Raw genomic sequence first — 19,053 nt, forward strand, 5'->3', positions numbered from 1 at the left:
ATTTAAAATTCATAAAAATTTTAACCCATTTCTATTTTTTTCGTAATCACTGACTTCTCACATTGAAAATATTTATTTTACGAAAAAAAAAATTATTATTCTCCCACCACCACCACCACCTCCCCTACAGCAATCACGACGCTAATTAATAAATAATAAAATCCATTCGCGACGAAAAATCATCGATAATAATAATAATAATGATTACGATTCAATCACTCACCAATACGTTATCAATTTATTTATTAAATAGGGACACGTGATAAACAATTAATAATAATAATAATTCATTTATTATTAATTTACTCTCGTTAATAAAATGTAATAATAATGATAATAATATTTTATAAAAGTAAAAAAAAAAAAAAAAAATTGTCATTTTGTTTGCTATGATAGTAATGTAAAAAAAAAACGTGACAAGGTAAACACACTGCCACGATTCGTATTTAACTGACATATTTAAATTTTTTTTTGAAAACTACCTTCAAGCTTTACTTCAGGTGGTCTCTCCTCACGAAATTATTTTTAAAAAAATTTATTATTAGCAAACGACTTTAGTCGACGTGTGGCCGTTAATTCAGATTCTCCGATAATTTAATGTTTAATTACTCTATGATTGTGAAAAGTTTTTTTTTTTAATTTAAAAGTGCGATCGACAAAAGAAAAAAAAAATTTTTTTCGAAAATAGTATAATAATTAAAATTTGATATATAAACCGGTTAATTTATTAAATATTTGATAAGAAACTCAGACGTGGTTTTAGTGGTTTGTCCCAGATAATCGTACCGTGTAAATGTGAACTTGTTCAGGTATCAATTCTTCCAAAAAAAAAAAAAAAAAGACCAAACCCTAAACGTAGTCGATGTTTTTTAAGAGACATCGTGAGAAGAATTTTTTTTTTTTTTTAAATGTTTACCAGCCTTGTTATTGAAAACAAAAAAAATTTTTTTTTGTTAAAGATGAAGTACGATAATCCCGTAGGGAGAAAATTTTAAATTTACCCCCCCCTATTTATTTGACCATTTACAAAAAATATTTTTCTACTCCCTATTTCAACTAAATTTACTAATATGTGCATAAAATTTAGTTTTTCCTTTTAGTTTTAAAGCAAGATTTTAACTTTTTTTTAATGGTTCAAGGTGCTTAAAAAAAAAAAAAATTTAAAAGCCTATCCGAAGGTTCTGAATTTTTTTTTATAAACCTTGACACACAATAAATTAATTATTAAATGTTTTATCGAATATTTCCCCCCCCCCCCGCTGATAAAACCGTTAAAATTTTTTTTTTTGAATGCGATATTTAGGCGTAAAAATAACACTTACCCCAACCCCCTAAGCAAAAAGGTTCCATTTCCGGTGCGAAGAGAACGTAAAAAACAATTGACCACATTATAGGGAAGATGCAAACGAATAAAATTTCTCGAGATACCTGAAAAATAATAAAAAATTAGATGATAATAATAATTTTTTCCCGAATCCTCTCTTTCATTCGAATGATGACGATAATGTTATTAACTTATTAAAAAAAACTTAAACGAACGGAAATTAATATAAACAATAACAATATTAAAAAAAGTAATCGATCCTTATATATTTTAATTTTTAATTGATCAAATATTAAATAAATAAATAAATATTCAAAAAAAAAAAAAAAGAATAAAAAAAAGGGACGAGTATAAAAAAAAAATAAAACGACAGATCAAAGATAAAAAATGCTGTCAGGTAAAGTCGATGTACACGATATGTTGTTCGGTTCAGGTATCTGGTATACCATCCAGTGGAACGGATACTTGACATCATGCAAACCTAGTTGACGTTAACATGTCTTTCACTTTAGTCTTGTTTGAATTATGATTCAAAACCTTTTATATCACTTTTCGATTATGATTATTATGATGTTTCTCTTTCATTCATCTCCTACGCACGTACGCACGCACGCACGTTTTTATTAATTTAATTTTTTTTTTTAATAAATTATTTAAATTAATTGATTTGAATTATGCCGCCGCGTACGCCGCGTGTTCCGGTAAACAAATAACGGCCGTTAAAAACTCGCGATTTTTTTTATTATTAATCAAAACGCGCGTTAATTTTTTTTTTTTTTAATAAAACGTCGCCATTTTTGTTTTTTACCCCGCAATTTTCTCATTACTATCCTAATTTTTTTTTAATTATTATAATTATCCGTCGGAAAATCAATTTTTTATGCTTTTAGTAATGTTAATAATAATAATACGTTTTCATTGTAAAGATGTAAAAAAAAAACATGCGAATGTTTAAACACTTACGTAATAAAATATTAATTTATTACGGGGATTCAAACGTGGGGATTCACTATCATTTTATCATACTATATTAAATAATTTTAAAAATAAAAAAATTAATGGAGTTATAGGTTTTTTAAATTAATACCTGTATAATGTTTATAAAATCCTGTACGAATTGAAGTCTTCTTCTTCTTCTTTTATTTAATGACGTTTGTATTTTGTTTATTGTTATTAACAACAAAACAACTTTTGTTTGTTATGATAGATTTTTATCCTTTTATGAAAGTGAGAGTGACAACTGTCCATCGTGAGAAGTACATCAAAAAAGTAAACATACCTATTTAAACAATATCATTTATTTATTTTCCTACATGGAACACGCAAAAAAAAAAAAAAAAAACTGTGTTTTCTCCCCAGACAATGGAATGAATATAAAAAATTTCTCAAAGGAATTTAAAAAAAAAAAAAAAAATTATATATGAATGAAAAAAATCAATGAAAATATTATTATTATTAACGATTTTACCTTTTGAAACTTTTTATTATTATTTCATTCTTCGATATCAGTAACAACATAAACATTATTATTATCATCGGACAATAATTTTTTTTTTCTTCTGCTTTCCTAAAAAAAAAAAAAAATATGAATTTAAGTATCAGAAAATAATTTTATAAAAATAAATTAAAAATTATTATTAATATTTTTTATACAACGTTTTTTCATTTATTTTACGGTACAATTTATATAAAAAAAATTAACGGTCATTATTTATACGTTTTTTTCTTTCATTTAAATTATTTAAAAAAAAAGAAATTATTAATAATTTTTTTGATAGATAATAATAATAATAATAATAAATTTTATTGTGTAAAAAAAAATTAACAAGGCACCCACGAATTTTTTTCTTTTTTTTTTCGGAAAAATTTCAGATGAAAAATAAATGATAAAATCCTATTGGTCAATTTAATTGACCTCGACGGTTACAATCAAGTCACGTGAATAATTATTTTTAACGTTTATATTAAACTTGCGAAAAGTGTTGAAATTTTAAATTGTTATTTTTTTTCCCTAAGAAGAATGGTTCATACTGAAATTTTACCATGTTTTTTACCATTTTTTTAAAATTTCTTTTTTCAAAAGATCCGCCTTTTTAATGCGAACCGACGTTAGTTGACCGTAAAAAAAAACGTTTAACCTTTGTAAAAAGCAAACTTTTTAAAATGCGAATTATATAAAATGACATTTTCCCATTTTTTTTTTTTTTTTTTTTTTTTTACCTCATTCAGTTTAGTTGTAATTTCTTAGTAAACTAATTACGCGTTTTTTTCCGAAATTTTTTCTTTTTTTTTTTTGTTTTTTTTTTTTTTTTGGGTGGTGGTGTTATTAACAACTACAACTTTAACATTCGTAGAGAATAAATATTTGTGACGAAGTTAATTATTAATTTGTTAAACGTAACATATTAATAATAATTTTAATATATTAAAAATGAATTTTAAATAATATTTTTTTTTAGATGTTTATAAACTTTTTAGGTAATAAAACAAATCGTATTAAAAAAAATCAGTACGCGCATACAAACATAAACACATAGCGGATAATTAAACGGAAAAACTAATTAAACAAACGGGTAAGATTAGAAGAACATTTTATATAACAAATTAATAAGTTAATTATTAATAAGTTAATACCCCGAATTTTCTCTTAATACTATTAATAAGATATTATTATTAATAAATGTTATTAAAAGGTAATTTTAAAACAATATTATTCGACTTTTTGGTAATTAATAAATCAATTAAAATTATTATTATTATTAAAAAACCGCGCTTTAAAATTTCATTCATATTTTTATTACGCTTTTTTATTTTGAGTAAACATTGTGAATGAATTTTCGCATAGGCACGAAAAAAAAATAATAATAATAACTAAAGCGAAAAAAAATTTACGTTTATTTACGAAATCCACTGAATCCCTTAACTTAAGTGATATTTACATAAATTATTAAATATACTAATTAATAAATAATTAAAATTCGATCCGATTGAAAATTAACTTTTCGATTAGTATAATCATACCGAAATTTGAATTTTATTAAAATTACACAATATCATATCAAATACTAAAATTTATAAAAAATCCGGCGGTACTCGTATATTCGAATTTCGTAAATAATTATTTTAATTATTTTAAATCACGTTAATAAATTAATTAACAAGTAATAAAATATAATAATGATAATATTTAATAATTCCTCCATTAAAAAAAAAAATTTCTCGTCAGAAATTTTAATTTTAATGAAGTGTAAAAAAAAAAAAAATTAATTAGGAAACAGAAAGAAAAAAAAAAAATTGCCGTGACTATAAAATTCTACAACCACGAAAAAAAAAAAAAAATCAAGCCTATTTATAACATCAATAAAATAATTGCATGTTTTTCATTATTATTAACACCGTGAATGAAAGGAAAGAAAGAAAAAAAAAATGAAATTTAATTATTCTCCCCTTGTCTCCCCCTTTCTCTCTCTCTCTCTCATTTTCTCCCTTTTAATTTTTTCCACTTTCTCCCTCTCTCCCTCTCTCTCTTTTTCTTTTTCTAATTATAACGCGTCATTTATCTGTCATTATGTAATTTTTTAATCGTTGTGTGAAAAAAAAAAATTAATAATAATAATAGTAGTAAAACGTTTCAACGCAATAAAAATTATATATATAATCCTTAACACTAATAATTGTTTTTAATTATTATTATTATTATTATGTTAATAATAACACGGACAAAATGCTCATTTTGACCAAAAAAATTCACGTGAACAAAAAAATTTTAACAAACACGAAAAACAAAAAAAAAAGGTGAACAATCGTGACGACTTATCACACGAGAGGGAGTGTTTGTTTTCTTCTCTCTCTCTCTCTTTTTGTGTTTGATAAGTTTAACATCAATTTGTTTTTAACAGAAAATCAATTAATAAATAGTATATATATACACAAACATTATTTAATTATCGTTAATTAGTTTACCATTGAATGACGTTTGACAAAACTTTTGACATTTTGTCTATACAAGTCAAAAAAACAAAAAAATCATTTCGTACTACAAACATTCATTCATTCATTCATTCATTCACTACCGTTTTCACGGATAAAATTTTAAATTATTATTTAATTATTTTTGTTATCAATAAATTATTTCTCCGATAAATTAATTTTATAAATTTTTTCATAGAATAAAAAAAAAAAAATATTTTAACACTCTCTTGTATTCTCGCGAATCGTATTTTTTTATATTTACTTCGCCTCTCGAATTTTTCCAGATCAAAACATCGGATTATGATCGATTGTAAAAATTATGCGGGTTCGAGTTTTTTTTTTTTTTTTTTTTTTTTTTCAATTCTTCGAATAATCATTTAGCACATTTACCTTTTCCTAATCAAGATTTAACCTTCTTATCAGTTAAAAACATGTAAATAAAAACTACCGTATTAATATTATAAAATCAATTTTAATCATTCAACGAATGTGAATGAATTTATTACGAAAAGGGAATTCATACGAAAATATAATATTTTAATTTTTTTTTTTGCGGACAGGTAAAAACAACTCACGGTTAAAATGACTACCATGAACATGGGAAGTTGCGGAGGATACGGAACCGGCGGTGATACCTACAACGCGTATACCTACGATGGATACTATCAAAGTTACAACAACGTGACCAACAACGATTATCCGGTACCACCGACAGAAAGTTTTCACTATCAACCATCTTATTACAACTGCCAATCATCTTATTACACGAGAAACGACAAAGTTTATCAAAAAAATTGTGAGGAATTAATGATAAGAAAACACTGCGACGTCGAAGGTATAATCACGTCGGATAACGGTTTAAGTTATACTAATTTAGATAGTTATCAAGTGTACAACAACAACAATAATAATAATAACAATAACAACAACAACAACAACATTAATAATAATATTAGTAATAAAAAAAGTGTTAAAATGGATAAAACAACGGAAGATAATAATAAATCTAATTGGTACGTAAATGATGAAATCGGACAATACATGCAGTGCAGTGGCGGTTCAGATTTTGATAATTTTAATTTGCATTACGTAAAAGACGATTATCAAACCGAAATTTGGGGAGGCGGAAATACTCATGCTCCGGATGACGTGTACGCATCTCAAAACATGCAAAATCAAAACAAAAACAACAGGCTGCTAAATATAAACAATCCTCACGAGTCGTCTATAGGCAAAGCGGTACCGACTTATAAATGGATGCAAGTAAAGAGAAACGTACCCAAACCTAACGGTAAGAATTCAATTTTTTTTTTTTTTAATAAAAATATGAAGATTTCAAAAAAGAGAGAGAGAGAGAATTATTTTTACGATAAATAAAACGAATCAAAAAAAAAAAAAAGAAAAAAATGATTTAAGGTTTTAGATTCTGGGGGGACGATTTTGATGTTTGTAAAGATTATTCAATGTATCCATAAATCCATCGTATCGTATCGTTATCAGTTGGATTTGATTGTATAAATTTAAAAATGTCATATGTGTCGTATCCCGTTTACTAACTATCCTACCTAATCATTGAAATTTTAAATATTATAATTTTTTAAAAAATTATTTTCGTCGGTAAACGTACGGGAAATTTCGTCCTAAAATTTTTTAGGTTTTCGCGACCTCTTCCTCCCCCCGAAACTTATAGCTTAAAAGCATGAGAATTTTTTTTTTCCCCGTTTATTTGTTTTAAATCAAGGCAGACAAGCTTAATATGTATGAGAAAAAAATCAATTTTACCAACGTGATATTCTTAATAAAATAAAAATTAAAGACAACCAAGGTGGACTCCATTTGCACAAAAAAAAAAAAAAAAAAATTAATATTCTCTGTGTTTTCTATTAAAAAAATCTTACTGTATATAAAAAAAATTATGCTATCGAAAATTTTTCGTGTCGCACGCACTATAAAAACATAAATCTTTTTAAAACTCAATAAATCGCATCTCTCGATAAATATTTATTTATTAAATCCACCTTTTAAATAAAAAAAAATTTCGATTTGGTTTCGAATCATTTCCTAACTCTCCCATTCTAAATCTAACTCACGAAAATCATCACTAATTATTAATATTAATCCCTTCCACTGACAAAAAATAAATAATAATAATAATAACGACGACCATACTCTGCACATTCGCAACTTTTTTTTTTTTAATTAATTAACAATTCATTTTAGAATAAAACAAAACGTAATATTATCGTATATTGACCCACGAAGAAAGGTTGTTTTAAATGATAAGAAACGTTTCAGCCCTTTTACGTTGTTTTGATTGACATTTGCGTGGATAAATAGTTACCTTGTAATCGTATTACACGCATTTTAATAAAGTTTATATACGAACCCAACCAAAAAGTTATTTGTGCATGTAAGAACCCCATGTGTCAGCATTAGCATGGACTTGAATCAGATAAACATCGCACTTTTTTTTTCTTCCCAGGAGTTTCCTCTTTTTTAAACCTTTCAAAGCTTTTTCCTTTTCTAAAAAAAAAAAAAAAAAAAAAAAAAAAAAAAAAAATAATTATTAATTCCTACAAATCTCATATTGATTTTTAACATTTCCATTATTATTATTAGGGAATTAACGGGAATATAATTTATATTAATAAATATTAAATATTAAATAAATATTAAAAATAAATATTAAATATTAAATAATTTATTTTTATAGAATATTAGGGAATTAAAAATTTTTTTTTTCGGATATTACATCATACTAGATTTTCGAACTATCTATGGATTTATGATCTTTCTTTTTTTTTTAATTCGGAAAATATAAGGTGAATTTAAAACGCACACGCACACGCACGCACGCACGCACACGCACACGCACGCACGCACGCACACGCAAAAGAAAAACATTAAAAACTTTATACTTAATTTACGACCGTTTGTTAAACAAATAAACGTAACATTAGATTCCCTTTTTGATGCAATATTAAGTATTAAACTATGTAAAAATAATGAAAATGTAACATGATATTATCCACCTACGTAAATATTATTAATATTAACTCTTGAAAAGAGTTTAAGCCTTTTCTTTTTACAAGAGGGGGAGGGAGTTGAAATTAATAATTTAATTTTTTTTGTTTTTTTTTTTTAAATTTAAAATTTTTTAATTATAAAAGTTCAAAATTACGTTTTTTCGCTCATCGCCACGGGATTTGACAGGAAAAAAAATGGTGAATTTTTTCCTATTAATTTTTCCTTTTTTCGGCTTGTTTCCTTCATCCTTTCGAAACAGTACCTGAAAAAATTAAAATCAAACAAAAACCGTTAATTATTTAATTAAATTTTTTTATAAAACCGACATTATGAACCGTAACTCAAATTTTCAGAGGTCGGTATAAAAAAAAACCCGGAAAAACTGTTTTTTTTGGGGGGGGGAGGAGGAGGAAGAGTAAAAATTTTAAATTTATTTCATTTCCTCTTTTTTTTTTTTTTTCCTTTCATTAAATTTTCCATTGTTTAACTTCAATTTGCTTTTAATGTCAAATAAATTTCACTTGTCGAAAAGTTATAAATTTAAACTTTTTAATTGACAAATCGATGTTGCCCTTTATCAGGAAATGTTTCCCCTCTCTCTCTCTCTCTCTCTCTCACTGATTAATAAAAACTTTATAATTTCATTAAAAATAATACTTTTAATTAAAAAAAAATTTTTTTTTTTGACTATTTAAATAATAAAAATAAACCGATGATTTAAATCCAAATGCTTATTGCCATCGAGAAAAAAAAATTTATTTTTGCTGTAGTAGTAATTTCTAAAAAAAAAAATCGATAAAAAAATAATTTTCATCGATTCTACGATTAATTTAAAAAAATTTTTTTTTTGTTTCTATGAGATATTATCATTTACCTAATACGTATTTTGTCTTGCACACACGCACGCACGCACACACATATTTATATTTTTATCATTAATAAGCTACTTTTTACCCATCTTTTGTTATCTACACCCATTAGGTATCAATAAAAAAAAAATATATTCGAATCATTTTAATAAAATTGAAAATCAATAATGTCGATTATCAATTACTCCACATATTTATTTTAAAAAAAAATGATTTTTATCAACGCATATAAAATTTATTAAAGGCACCGCACACGCACGCACATTTGTAATAAGTAAATTTAAAAATTTTTTTAGGCTTTTATGTATAAGTAATAAAATTTTACGAAGGCGAGCCTTACGCGTACCTAAATTACAATTATATGAAAGCTTATTATCATTATCTGATAAGGCTGTTTAAAACGTTTTTTTGCAAACCTTTCTTAAAAAAAAAAAAATAATGGGAAATAATAATGATTTTTCTTACATAATTTTTAATTTTCCAAGTTCTGACGTGGTTGCAGTAAAAGGTTTTGTCGCCTTCGGTTTTCCTTTCGTTTCGGAACGAATATGCGATGATATTACCATTCAACAACCACCTCCCGTTTCTGCCATTTTATTATTATTATTATTATCATTTCCATTTTTTCCTTTTTTTTTGTATTAAGAATAAAATTATTAAAGGAGCAAAAAGAACTGATCAATCTTTCCAGTGAGACAGTTCTGATTCATTGTCAGGGGTCAATTCTGACTATTTTCTTTGTCCGTTTGATCGATCTCTTCTCGCATTTATACCAACGTATCCTTTTCAAATTTGTTTTTTTTTTTTTTATATCCTGTTGACACGATTTTCCAAACTTTGTGAGAAATTTCTTGTTTTCAAAGGTTTTCATCAGCCCTTGTTCGTGTGTGCGTGTGTCAGTGCGTGTGACAAGTCAATTTCGCAAATAATATTTTAAATTAAAAAAAAAAAAAAATTATGAAATTCTTACGTAATGAAAATGTAAACAATCTTGAGATTCCTGGAGCCCGATGTGCGTGTGCGTGTCCGTACACATATGAACTAAAAAAAAAAGAAAAAAATTTTTTTTTAATTAAATAAAAAAATAATTTATTTAATGGTTACATTAATTATAATTGGAAGGCAAAAATTACAAAAAAAAAAAAATTATTTTAAAAAACAAAAGCTTATTAAAAAAAAAAAATAAAGTGAAATTCTGAACGGGGAAAAATTAAAAATTTTCCCTTTTTTTTTGTTTTTCAATCCCTAATTTTTTTTTTTTTAATGGGAAAATATGATGAATAAAAAAAACATTCAAAATTTTTTCTATTTGAAAAAAAAAAAAAATTACTGGAATGACCTGGAAAATGAAAGATATCTCTTAGCAGCCGATTCCATGGCAAATAAACAAAATATCAATTTACAAAATTCATTTTTTTTTCTTCTTTCTCTCTCCCCCAATCTCTCTCTCTCTCTCGTGATTATTTCTATCTCTTTTCTTTTTAATGCTTTTTTCAACAATTAAGAAAAGTAAATAAAAAAAAAAACGCGATGACTTTATTTTTCTCCTGGAGAAAACAAAAAATCGGGAAAAATTTTTTACTTACTCGAATTATTATTTTTTTTTTAAGGAAAAAATTTCACGCGATAAAATATTATTATTATTATTATCATTACGTATATAAAGTCTTTCCTTTTGAAATTAAATAAAAAAAAATTAGTTTTGATTAACTTAACCGAGAACCATTAAAAAAATTACCTTTTCAATTTGGTTATGTTAAGGCGTCGTTGAGCCTTTCGAGTTTTTTTTTTTTTTTTTTTTTTTTTTCATTTTTACATAATCCCATCAGCGAGAGTGACTGCCATTCACTTTTTTTTTTTTTTTTTTTTGTTTTCGTTTTTCATGAGCTTTTACGGTTAATGTAAAATTCTGGTGTTGAAAAGACTTTATTTCATGTTGAAATTTCATTTTTAAGAAGACTACGCAAGTTTTTAGAAGAGAAAAAAATAATAATAATCATTTTTCTTTAAATGATTTGTGCAATAACTAAATTTTTTTTCTTTTTTGGAACTTTTTGTACGAAAAAAAAAAAAAAAGGAAAAAAGGAGAAAAATGTAGGAAAAAATCCCTTTCTATTCTCGGGGTATTTTAACCACCTCCTCATCCATCACTGTTGGTTGGTCTCACCTTTCAGACTTTTCAAAAAAAATTTATATCCCATGGGGTCTCCCCGAATCTTACAACTACTATGCCTGATTTCGCGCTACCATATGGCGTTATTTTACTGACCTCTAAGATTTTTTTTTGAATGAATCAAAAAAATAAGAAATTCACCAAGTGGAAAAATTCTTACAATTAATAATAAAAAGAAAAATTAAAGACGCTTCGTACAAAAATACAAAATATTATACCCATAATGTAAAACCCACGTTTTGTCAAAGAAAAAGAAAATTATTATTATTGTTTTTGTTTTCCGTGATTGTAGTTGCGCCTCCTTTGTAAAAACAATAAAGCAAAAAAAAAATAACAACAACAAATGTGAGCGTCCGGTCATCTGTTAATTTTGACAAATGAAAAATTTCTAAATCAACTCTTTCATCCCAAAAAATTGAAACTGACAGCAGATGTGACCGATTAGTTGGTCAGTTAAGTAACAAAACAAACTAAAAAAATCCAAAAAACATTACGTTTAGTTTTACTAAACTCTAAACGTGTATTAATTTGCTCGAAATTAGACAAAAATACATGATGTTGCAACTTAATTACATTTTCTTTTTTTTTTTTTTTTGTTTGCCTTTCTACAGTGAATCAAATCGCGCTGTGCAGTGCCGAATAAAATAAAATTTTTTTCTAAAAACAATGTTACCCGTCAAAATCGTTAAATGGATTTCATTCAATGTCACGAACACACCGAGAAAAATTTATCACCGAGATTTTTTTCCATAGATAAATAATTAATAAAAATATGTTTTACTTGTTTGTGTCCAGGTCCGAAAATACCGCCGACTCCACCGTCTGAATTCGGTCTCGTTAACAACGGTTACAATGGTACAATGCTCACGACGCCATCATCTAGTTGTATGCCTCTTAACAATCCTGGACTCCTATGTCAGAACAATACGGGTCGCACTAATTTCACAAACAAACAATTAACGGAATTAGAAAAAGAATTTCATTTTAACAAATATTTAACACGAGCTAGAAGAATAGAAATTGCATCCGCGTTGCAATTAAATGAAACTCAAGTTAAAATATGGTTTCAAAATCGAAGAATGAAACAGAAAAAAAGAGTCAAAGAAGGTTTGATACCTCCGGATAATTCAAATTTAAATAACGGCGTAGGTTTTCCATTGAACACCAGCAACAGTACGAGTAATTCACCGCAGGGATGCGTCGATAGCGTAGCTGGAATCCACAGCGAAAACAGTCAGGAATGATAATTGAAAATCGTACTCATGAGTAACTGAAACAAAAAAAAAAAAAAATGTATACAGTAACGTCATACTTTTGTTCTTAAAAAAAAAAAAAAAAATATTTGGCTCATGTCTAGTCACTAAAGGGATATTACAAAAAAAAAAAAAATCAACATCAACTCCAAGATTTTTTTAATAATAATAATAACCTTATATGAAGGTATTCGTGTGTGTGTGTGTGTGTATGCGTGTGATAACTAACACACGATTCTTTTACACAATTCACAAATAATAATAGGAGGGATTAATATCTTAAATTTTTAATAAGAACAATAAAATTATATTTAAAACGTTAGCCATATCTTTCATCAATAGTTTTGTGTGTGATTCATTAAAATTTTTTTTTTCGCATTATAGATTCAAATCATTCCATAATAAATAAATAAATAAATAAATAAAAAGTTTAATGTTAGATAATTAGAGTTGTTGAAAATTTTCTTTTTAAAAAAAAAAATTAAAATTAAAATAAGTATTAATCAATTATTTTAAGTAAACGAATATTAATTTATTTAATTTTAAATGCCAATAATTAAAATAAAAAAAAAATTTTTTTTTGTTATAAATAATGATAAGGCATAGTTTTCTTCTAAGATCGATTTTCTCCTAAAGATATTAATAATAATAATTTCAATTTTAATTATTTTTTTTTTTTTATATAAAAATTCTTTTTTAATTGCACTTGACATGGTTCCTATAACGATTTGTAAGTTATTAAATATATATATATATATAAATTAAATATATTTAAATATATGTGTGTTTCGTTTTTCGAAAAAAAAAAAAAAAACTATTGATTTTTTTATATAAATGTGATTATTATTATTATTACCCTGTGGTAAATTTTAAATAAGTGATAATTTAATAAAGTGATTAAAATAAAATTATTTTCTTCGCATTGGATAGAGAATAATTTTCAAAAAAAAATATAAAAAACTTTATTTATTTATTTATGAGTTGATTGCTCATATAGAAAAGAAAAAAAAAACTGGAAACTAAAAATAAAAAAAATAAAAAAAAAAAAATTCAAAGTTTTCTTCGTTGTTCGATAACGATCACCCTACAATGAAAATGTTATGCAACACGAAAGGCTAATAAGTAAAAAAAAAAAAAAAAAAAAATTTTTTTTTATGACACGTCACACACACATAAGAGAAGCAAATAAAGTATAATTATTATTAAATTGATTTTGGCTGCAGTAACAATCACAACCATAAGTTTAAATCCATTACGTGTGATGACTTGCATAAATCCCTTAAAACAAAAAAAAAACACACATACATATATAAGTGTTAGAATCGTGACATAAAAAAAAGAAATGTAATCAAAAAAATGAAAAAAATGTAAATTAAAAGCTGTTGGAAAAAAGGGGAGAATTTTTTTTTTTTTTTTTTTTTTTGAGAAAATTATCTAGGGATGGTAATTATTTATTTTATATAATTTTTTTCATTTACAAATGTTTTAAACTTCATAAATAAATTATTAATTAAATAGTAATTTCATGACTTTGAATAGCAAATTTAAAAAAAAAAAAAAAAAAAAAAAATGCACAATTCTCTCTCTCCTTTTTTTCCAAATTAAGTATAAAATATAATACTTGATACTTGAAATACATTTTTATTTAATTTATCAAATTTATGTATCTAGGTAAATCATGTTTTTCTTACTAAAAAACTGAGAAAAGTGGTAAATATTTATAAATATAGAAAATAAGCAACAATGTGAGTATCACACATAATAAAAAAAAATAAAAATTAAGTGTTGCATTAAGTCAGAAGTAGAAAAACCTAAACTTAATATTTAAATTATCCTAATAAGTAAAAAATACAATGTTAATAATATAAAAAAAATTAATTATTAAAGGATTAATTTTTGAAATATTTAATAAAAGTAAATTATGGTTTAACAAAACAATAAAAAGTGCACAAATGAATGGCAATAATGTAATACTAAATGAGCCATCATGTAAAAATTGGTTTGAATTAGTTTAAATTTGTTTAGTTTTAGGCTAATATAATCAAAATCTAAAATCAGTAGGGTATAAAAGTACCACAATAATGAAACACTAAGTAAGGTCACGAAAAGTATAGGAAGAGAAATTCATTATCATTGCCAAATTTAAAAACAGGTAGACATGACCTGCACATTGAATTTGATCGTACGGTACCAAAAATTAATCAAATTATGAATTTTAAAAAAAAAAACGTTTCTTTTACAAAATAAGTGCATTTATTATTATTTTAATACCATTCGATGACCTTACCGTTACCTTAAACTTTAAAAATTCGCAGAAATCTAAAATTAAGTGAACAGTCATTACAAAAGATGCTTCCAGAAAAACGTAATGAGTAGCAGACGCCAATTTACTTTGACGACTCACTAACCAATTCACAAGTTTTAATAAAATTACAAAAGAGAAAACTTAATCATTACTTGAAGAAAAAAATAAAAACGTAATTTAAAAATTTACTTTATTTATTTTACTGTTTAAAAAAAAATGGAAAAAAAATTAAATTAATTTTTTAATTACCAAACAAAGGCTAAAAAGATTCTAATTTCATTAAAATTTTTAGTTTTCGTGCAAACCGTTAGAGTGCGTAAAACTAGTTTCTGTTCTCGAGTTTCGTAGAATATTCTGGAAAACATAGTGAAAATATTAGAGAATTCATTGTGCGGGCTGCTAATTTTTACACATTATTTGTTTGAGATTTGACAAAAGTAAATTTAAGCTCACGGTAAGTTTGTTTTAATTTGATTTTATTTGTTATTTTATATTAAACGACATTTTTAGAATTATTAACTTAAAGAAATTCTAGTAACGTTACTTATTATATCGACATTCGCTTTGTGATTTTTCGTCGTTTCTTCAAAAAATCTTAGTCATGGGCGATTGCAACAATTATTACTTCAATAGTGTGTAATTAAAGTAAACTAGAGCATTTTATTTAAATTTTTACATTTGAAATAAAAAAAAAAACCATGTTTTTTCTTCTTTTTTTTCTCCTTTCAACAAAAATTGAAAAACAATGTGGCGAAAGTCGACATTGCATTCGACTCATATGAGAAAAATTAAAGAAAGAAAAATCACTTCCTTCATTTGTTTTCTGAAATTTGAGATATGAGATGTTAATTTTAAAAGTAATTGCGATAGATTTGACGGTATTATTAAATTTATTGTGGAAAAAATATTATTTTTAATTATATAACTCTAATTTTTAACTTGAATTTGCAATCAGGTTTTCCGCAGTTTTGCTTCTTCTCATTATTGATCGCCCATAACGTACTTCAGTGCCACTTTTGTAATTTCAATTCGTTTAAATTCGTTTTTTTTTTTTTTTTAACAATTTTTTGTAAAATTTAATTGAATTTTTTTATTTATTTTTTATATTGTATAATTTCATTTTTTTTTTTTTTTCTTCAAAATTTTTTATTTAGATAATTAAAATATAGTAAAATGGTAAAAGAAACAACATATTATGACATACTGGGTGTGAAACCTAATTGCACTCTTGATGAATTGAAAAAAGCATACAGAAAATTAGCTTTAAAATACCATCCGGACAAAAATCCTAATGAGGGAGAAAAATTTAAACAAATTTCCCAAGCTTATGAAGTATTATCTAATCCAGACAAAAGAGAATTGTATGATCAAGGAGGGGAACAGGCTATCAAAGAAGGTGGATTAGGAGGTGGCGGATTCTCATCTCCCATGGACATATTTGAAATGTTTTTCGGAGGAAATACACATTTCGGTGGAAAGTCGGGCAGAAAAAGAGAAAGAAGGGGAAAAGATGTTATTCATCCTTTAAGCGTTACATTGGAAGATCTATATAAGGGAATAATTAAAAAATTAGCCCTACAAAAAAATGTAATTTGCTCTGCTTGCCAAGGTGAGTTCTTATTATTATTATTATTAATTTTCTTGAATTTCAATAATTACACGTAAGAAATGTCTTTGTAATTTAAAAAAATTACTTTTTGACGACTTATTTTTTACTCTTAGGGCGAGGAGGCAAAAAGGGAGCTGTAGAAGTTTGTGGAGGTTGTAGAGGTACTGGTATACAAATTCACACACAACAGCTGGGTCCTGGTATGATTCAACAGATTCAAACCATGTGTAGGCAATGTCAAGGAAGGGGTGAATCTATCAGTGAAAAAGATAAATGTAAAACATGTCAAGGAAATAAGGTTAGATCTTTTTTATCATTTTTACACTTTATACTCGCTGTGTAACAAAAGAAATAAATAATAATATGAAAATTATATCGTTTTCTCTCTTTTCGAATGTGTAGACGGTGAGAGATAGAAAAATTTTGGAGGTGCATGTAGATAAGGGTATGATTGACGGTCAGAGAATAGTATTTAGTGGAGAGGGTGACCAAGAACCTGGTTTAGAACCTGGTGATATTATAATTGTTCTCGATGAAAAAGCCCATGAAGTTTTTAAACGATCTGGAAATGATTTAGTGATGAGAATGGATATAGATTTAGTTGAAGCATTATGCGGATTTCAAAAAGTTATTCAAACCTTGGACGACAGAGATTTGGTTATAACAAGTGTGCCTGGTGAAGTTATCAAACCTGGTGATTTGAAATATGTATCTGGTAAGATGGAGAATAATAATAAGTTATAAATTACATTGGCCATCATTGCGCAATTTGATATTGAATTTTTTATCATTTTATGATTTTAGATGAAGGAATGCCTCAACATAAAAACCCATTTGAAAAAGGTCGCCTTATTATTCAGTTTTTTATTTCATTCCCTAGTTCAATTGATCCCAAAATTGTTCCAACTCTAGAAAATTGTTTACCTCCTAGGTAAGTGAAAATTATTTAATTTTTTTTTTTTATTTACTTACTCGACACTCGTTTAATTAAAATAAAAACTAAATTTTAATTAAAGATCGGAGGTCATATTTAAACGTAAACGTAAAACAACAGTGAAACGTAAACGTGCGAAGAAAAATTTACAATTAATAATTTTTTTTTTCTCTCTCTCTCTCTCTCTCTTCTTATTCGACTCGTTTGTCGCCATTTTTCTTTTTTTTATTAAATAATTATTCGTAAATTTATGTATAATTAATTGGTTTAAATTAATTTTATCTTAATCGTTATTCTTATTTGAAGGTCAAGTTTTCTTCTTTACGTACTGCCTTTAAATATTTATTATATTTTTTTACGTAACCGATTATTACGACTTTAATATCATTATTATTATTATTTATGTATTCATTAATTAATTGTAACTTTGGCGATCTTATTAATATTATTATTATTATTCTAAGTAATTTTGAAAAATTAATAAAATTATTACCGTGATTATTTTGTTTCCTAATTTACCAACAAAAAAAAAAAATAAATAAATAAATTTTTAAATCAAGTTTTAATGCAAACAAAAAAAATTTTTTATTTAAATAATAATAATAATAATAATAATAATAAAAATGGACACGGTTTCAAATCACAAAAAGAAAAGAAAATTATTCACACGATCAAAAAGAAAATTTAATTTAACAAAAAAAAAAAAAATACAAAAAAAAAAGCAAAACGTTTTCTCGAAGTATTATTATTATCATCATCATCTTCATCATTATTATTATTATTAATACTAATTATTTAAACCGGTAAATGAAATCACGCGTTTTTAAATTCAATTCGTTTGTCTTTTTCAAAAAAAAAAAAAGAAAAGAAATTATTTAAACAAACATTTGTTTTCTTCTACAAAAAAATAATAATAATAATAAGTCAAACATGAATTTTTTTTTTTTTTGTTTTGTTTATTGTATTATTAATATGTGCATTATATTAAACTGTAGAAAAAAGTTCAGAGATGATGATGATGATGATGACGATAATAGTAATGATAATAGTAATGAGATGATGATGATGATGATGATGATGATGAAAACGATAGCATAACAATAACAAATTTTTGCCGCCTAATTGCGTTTCCTTTTTTTTCCAGATAATTTAGGTGTGCTTTTTTTGTTTCCGGTTCCCCCACCATATTTGGCGGCCAACTCATCTAAAAAGCTGTTCATTTTTTCTCCACGATCTCTATGATTGTTTTCTATCAATAATTTCAACGTTTCCTCTCCTGTCGCATCGGATAAATCATGGGATGCAGCCAACGTTTCTGCTTTTTTGGCTTCCAAAGCCCACTTTCAAAATGTATCATCATCATCATCATCCAGAGATCATGTGGAAAATGAAAAAGAGAGAGAAAGATAGAGAAAAAAAAGAAGAGAGAAAAAAAAAATTAATATCATTAATTACTTATTGTTTCTATTAAATTAATGAGTTTGTGCGACCAATCATCATGTCCTCTTTTTATTAAATTTTTTCCCTTTTCCCTCTCCCCCCCTTCCCGCATGTCCTTTTTGCATTTTCCCCTCCTTCCCCTCGCCC

General features: G+C 25.5%; 3 protein-coding genes across 3 annotated transcripts in view; 2 read left to right on the plus strand and 1 right to left on the minus strand.

Annotated features, from left to right (window-relative positions):
- Positions 1-5,878: 5,878 nt before the first annotated feature.
- Positions 5,879-12,609, plus strand: Phum_PHUM267120 (uncharacterized protein; the record flags this gene model as incomplete). The annotated part of the gene is made up of 3 exons (XM_002426611.1): positions 5,879-6,186; positions 6,265-6,587; positions 12,161-12,609. The coding sequence occupies 3 exons, from the start codon at positions 5,879-5,881 to the stop codon at positions 12,607-12,609; spliced, it is 1,080 nt and encodes a 359-aa protein (XP_002426656.1).
- Positions 12,610-16,096: 3,487 nt separating this feature from the next.
- Phum_PHUM267130 (protein tumorous imaginal discs, putative) lies at positions 16,097-17,467 on the plus strand (the record flags this gene model as incomplete). Its single annotated transcript, XM_002426612.1, has 4 exons — positions 16,097-16,532; positions 16,646-16,830; positions 16,935-17,247; positions 17,337-17,467. 4 exons carry the CDS (start codon positions 16,097-16,099, stop codon positions 17,465-17,467), a joined length of 1,065 nt encoding a protein of 354 aa, XP_002426657.1.
- Positions 17,468-18,584: 1,117 nt separating this feature from the next.
- Phum_PHUM267140 (uncharacterized protein) overlaps positions 18,585-19,053 on the minus strand; it is a gene marked incomplete at both ends in the record, with an annotated part of 2,815 nt that continues 2,346 nt past the window's right edge. The window contains one exon of the mRNA XM_002426613.1: positions 18,585-18,806. Coding sequence (XP_002426658.1) covers positions 18,585-18,806 — 222 coding nt within the window. The remainder of the gene's footprint in view (positions 18,807-19,053) is intronic.

Source organism: Pediculus humanus, genomic scaffold, assembly GCF_000006295.1.
Source record: "Pediculus humanus corporis 1103172107642 genomic scaffold, whole genome shotgun sequence".
In the NCBI taxonomy this organism is placed as follows: Eukaryota; Metazoa; Arthropoda; class Insecta; order Psocodea; family Pediculidae; genus Pediculus; species Pediculus humanus.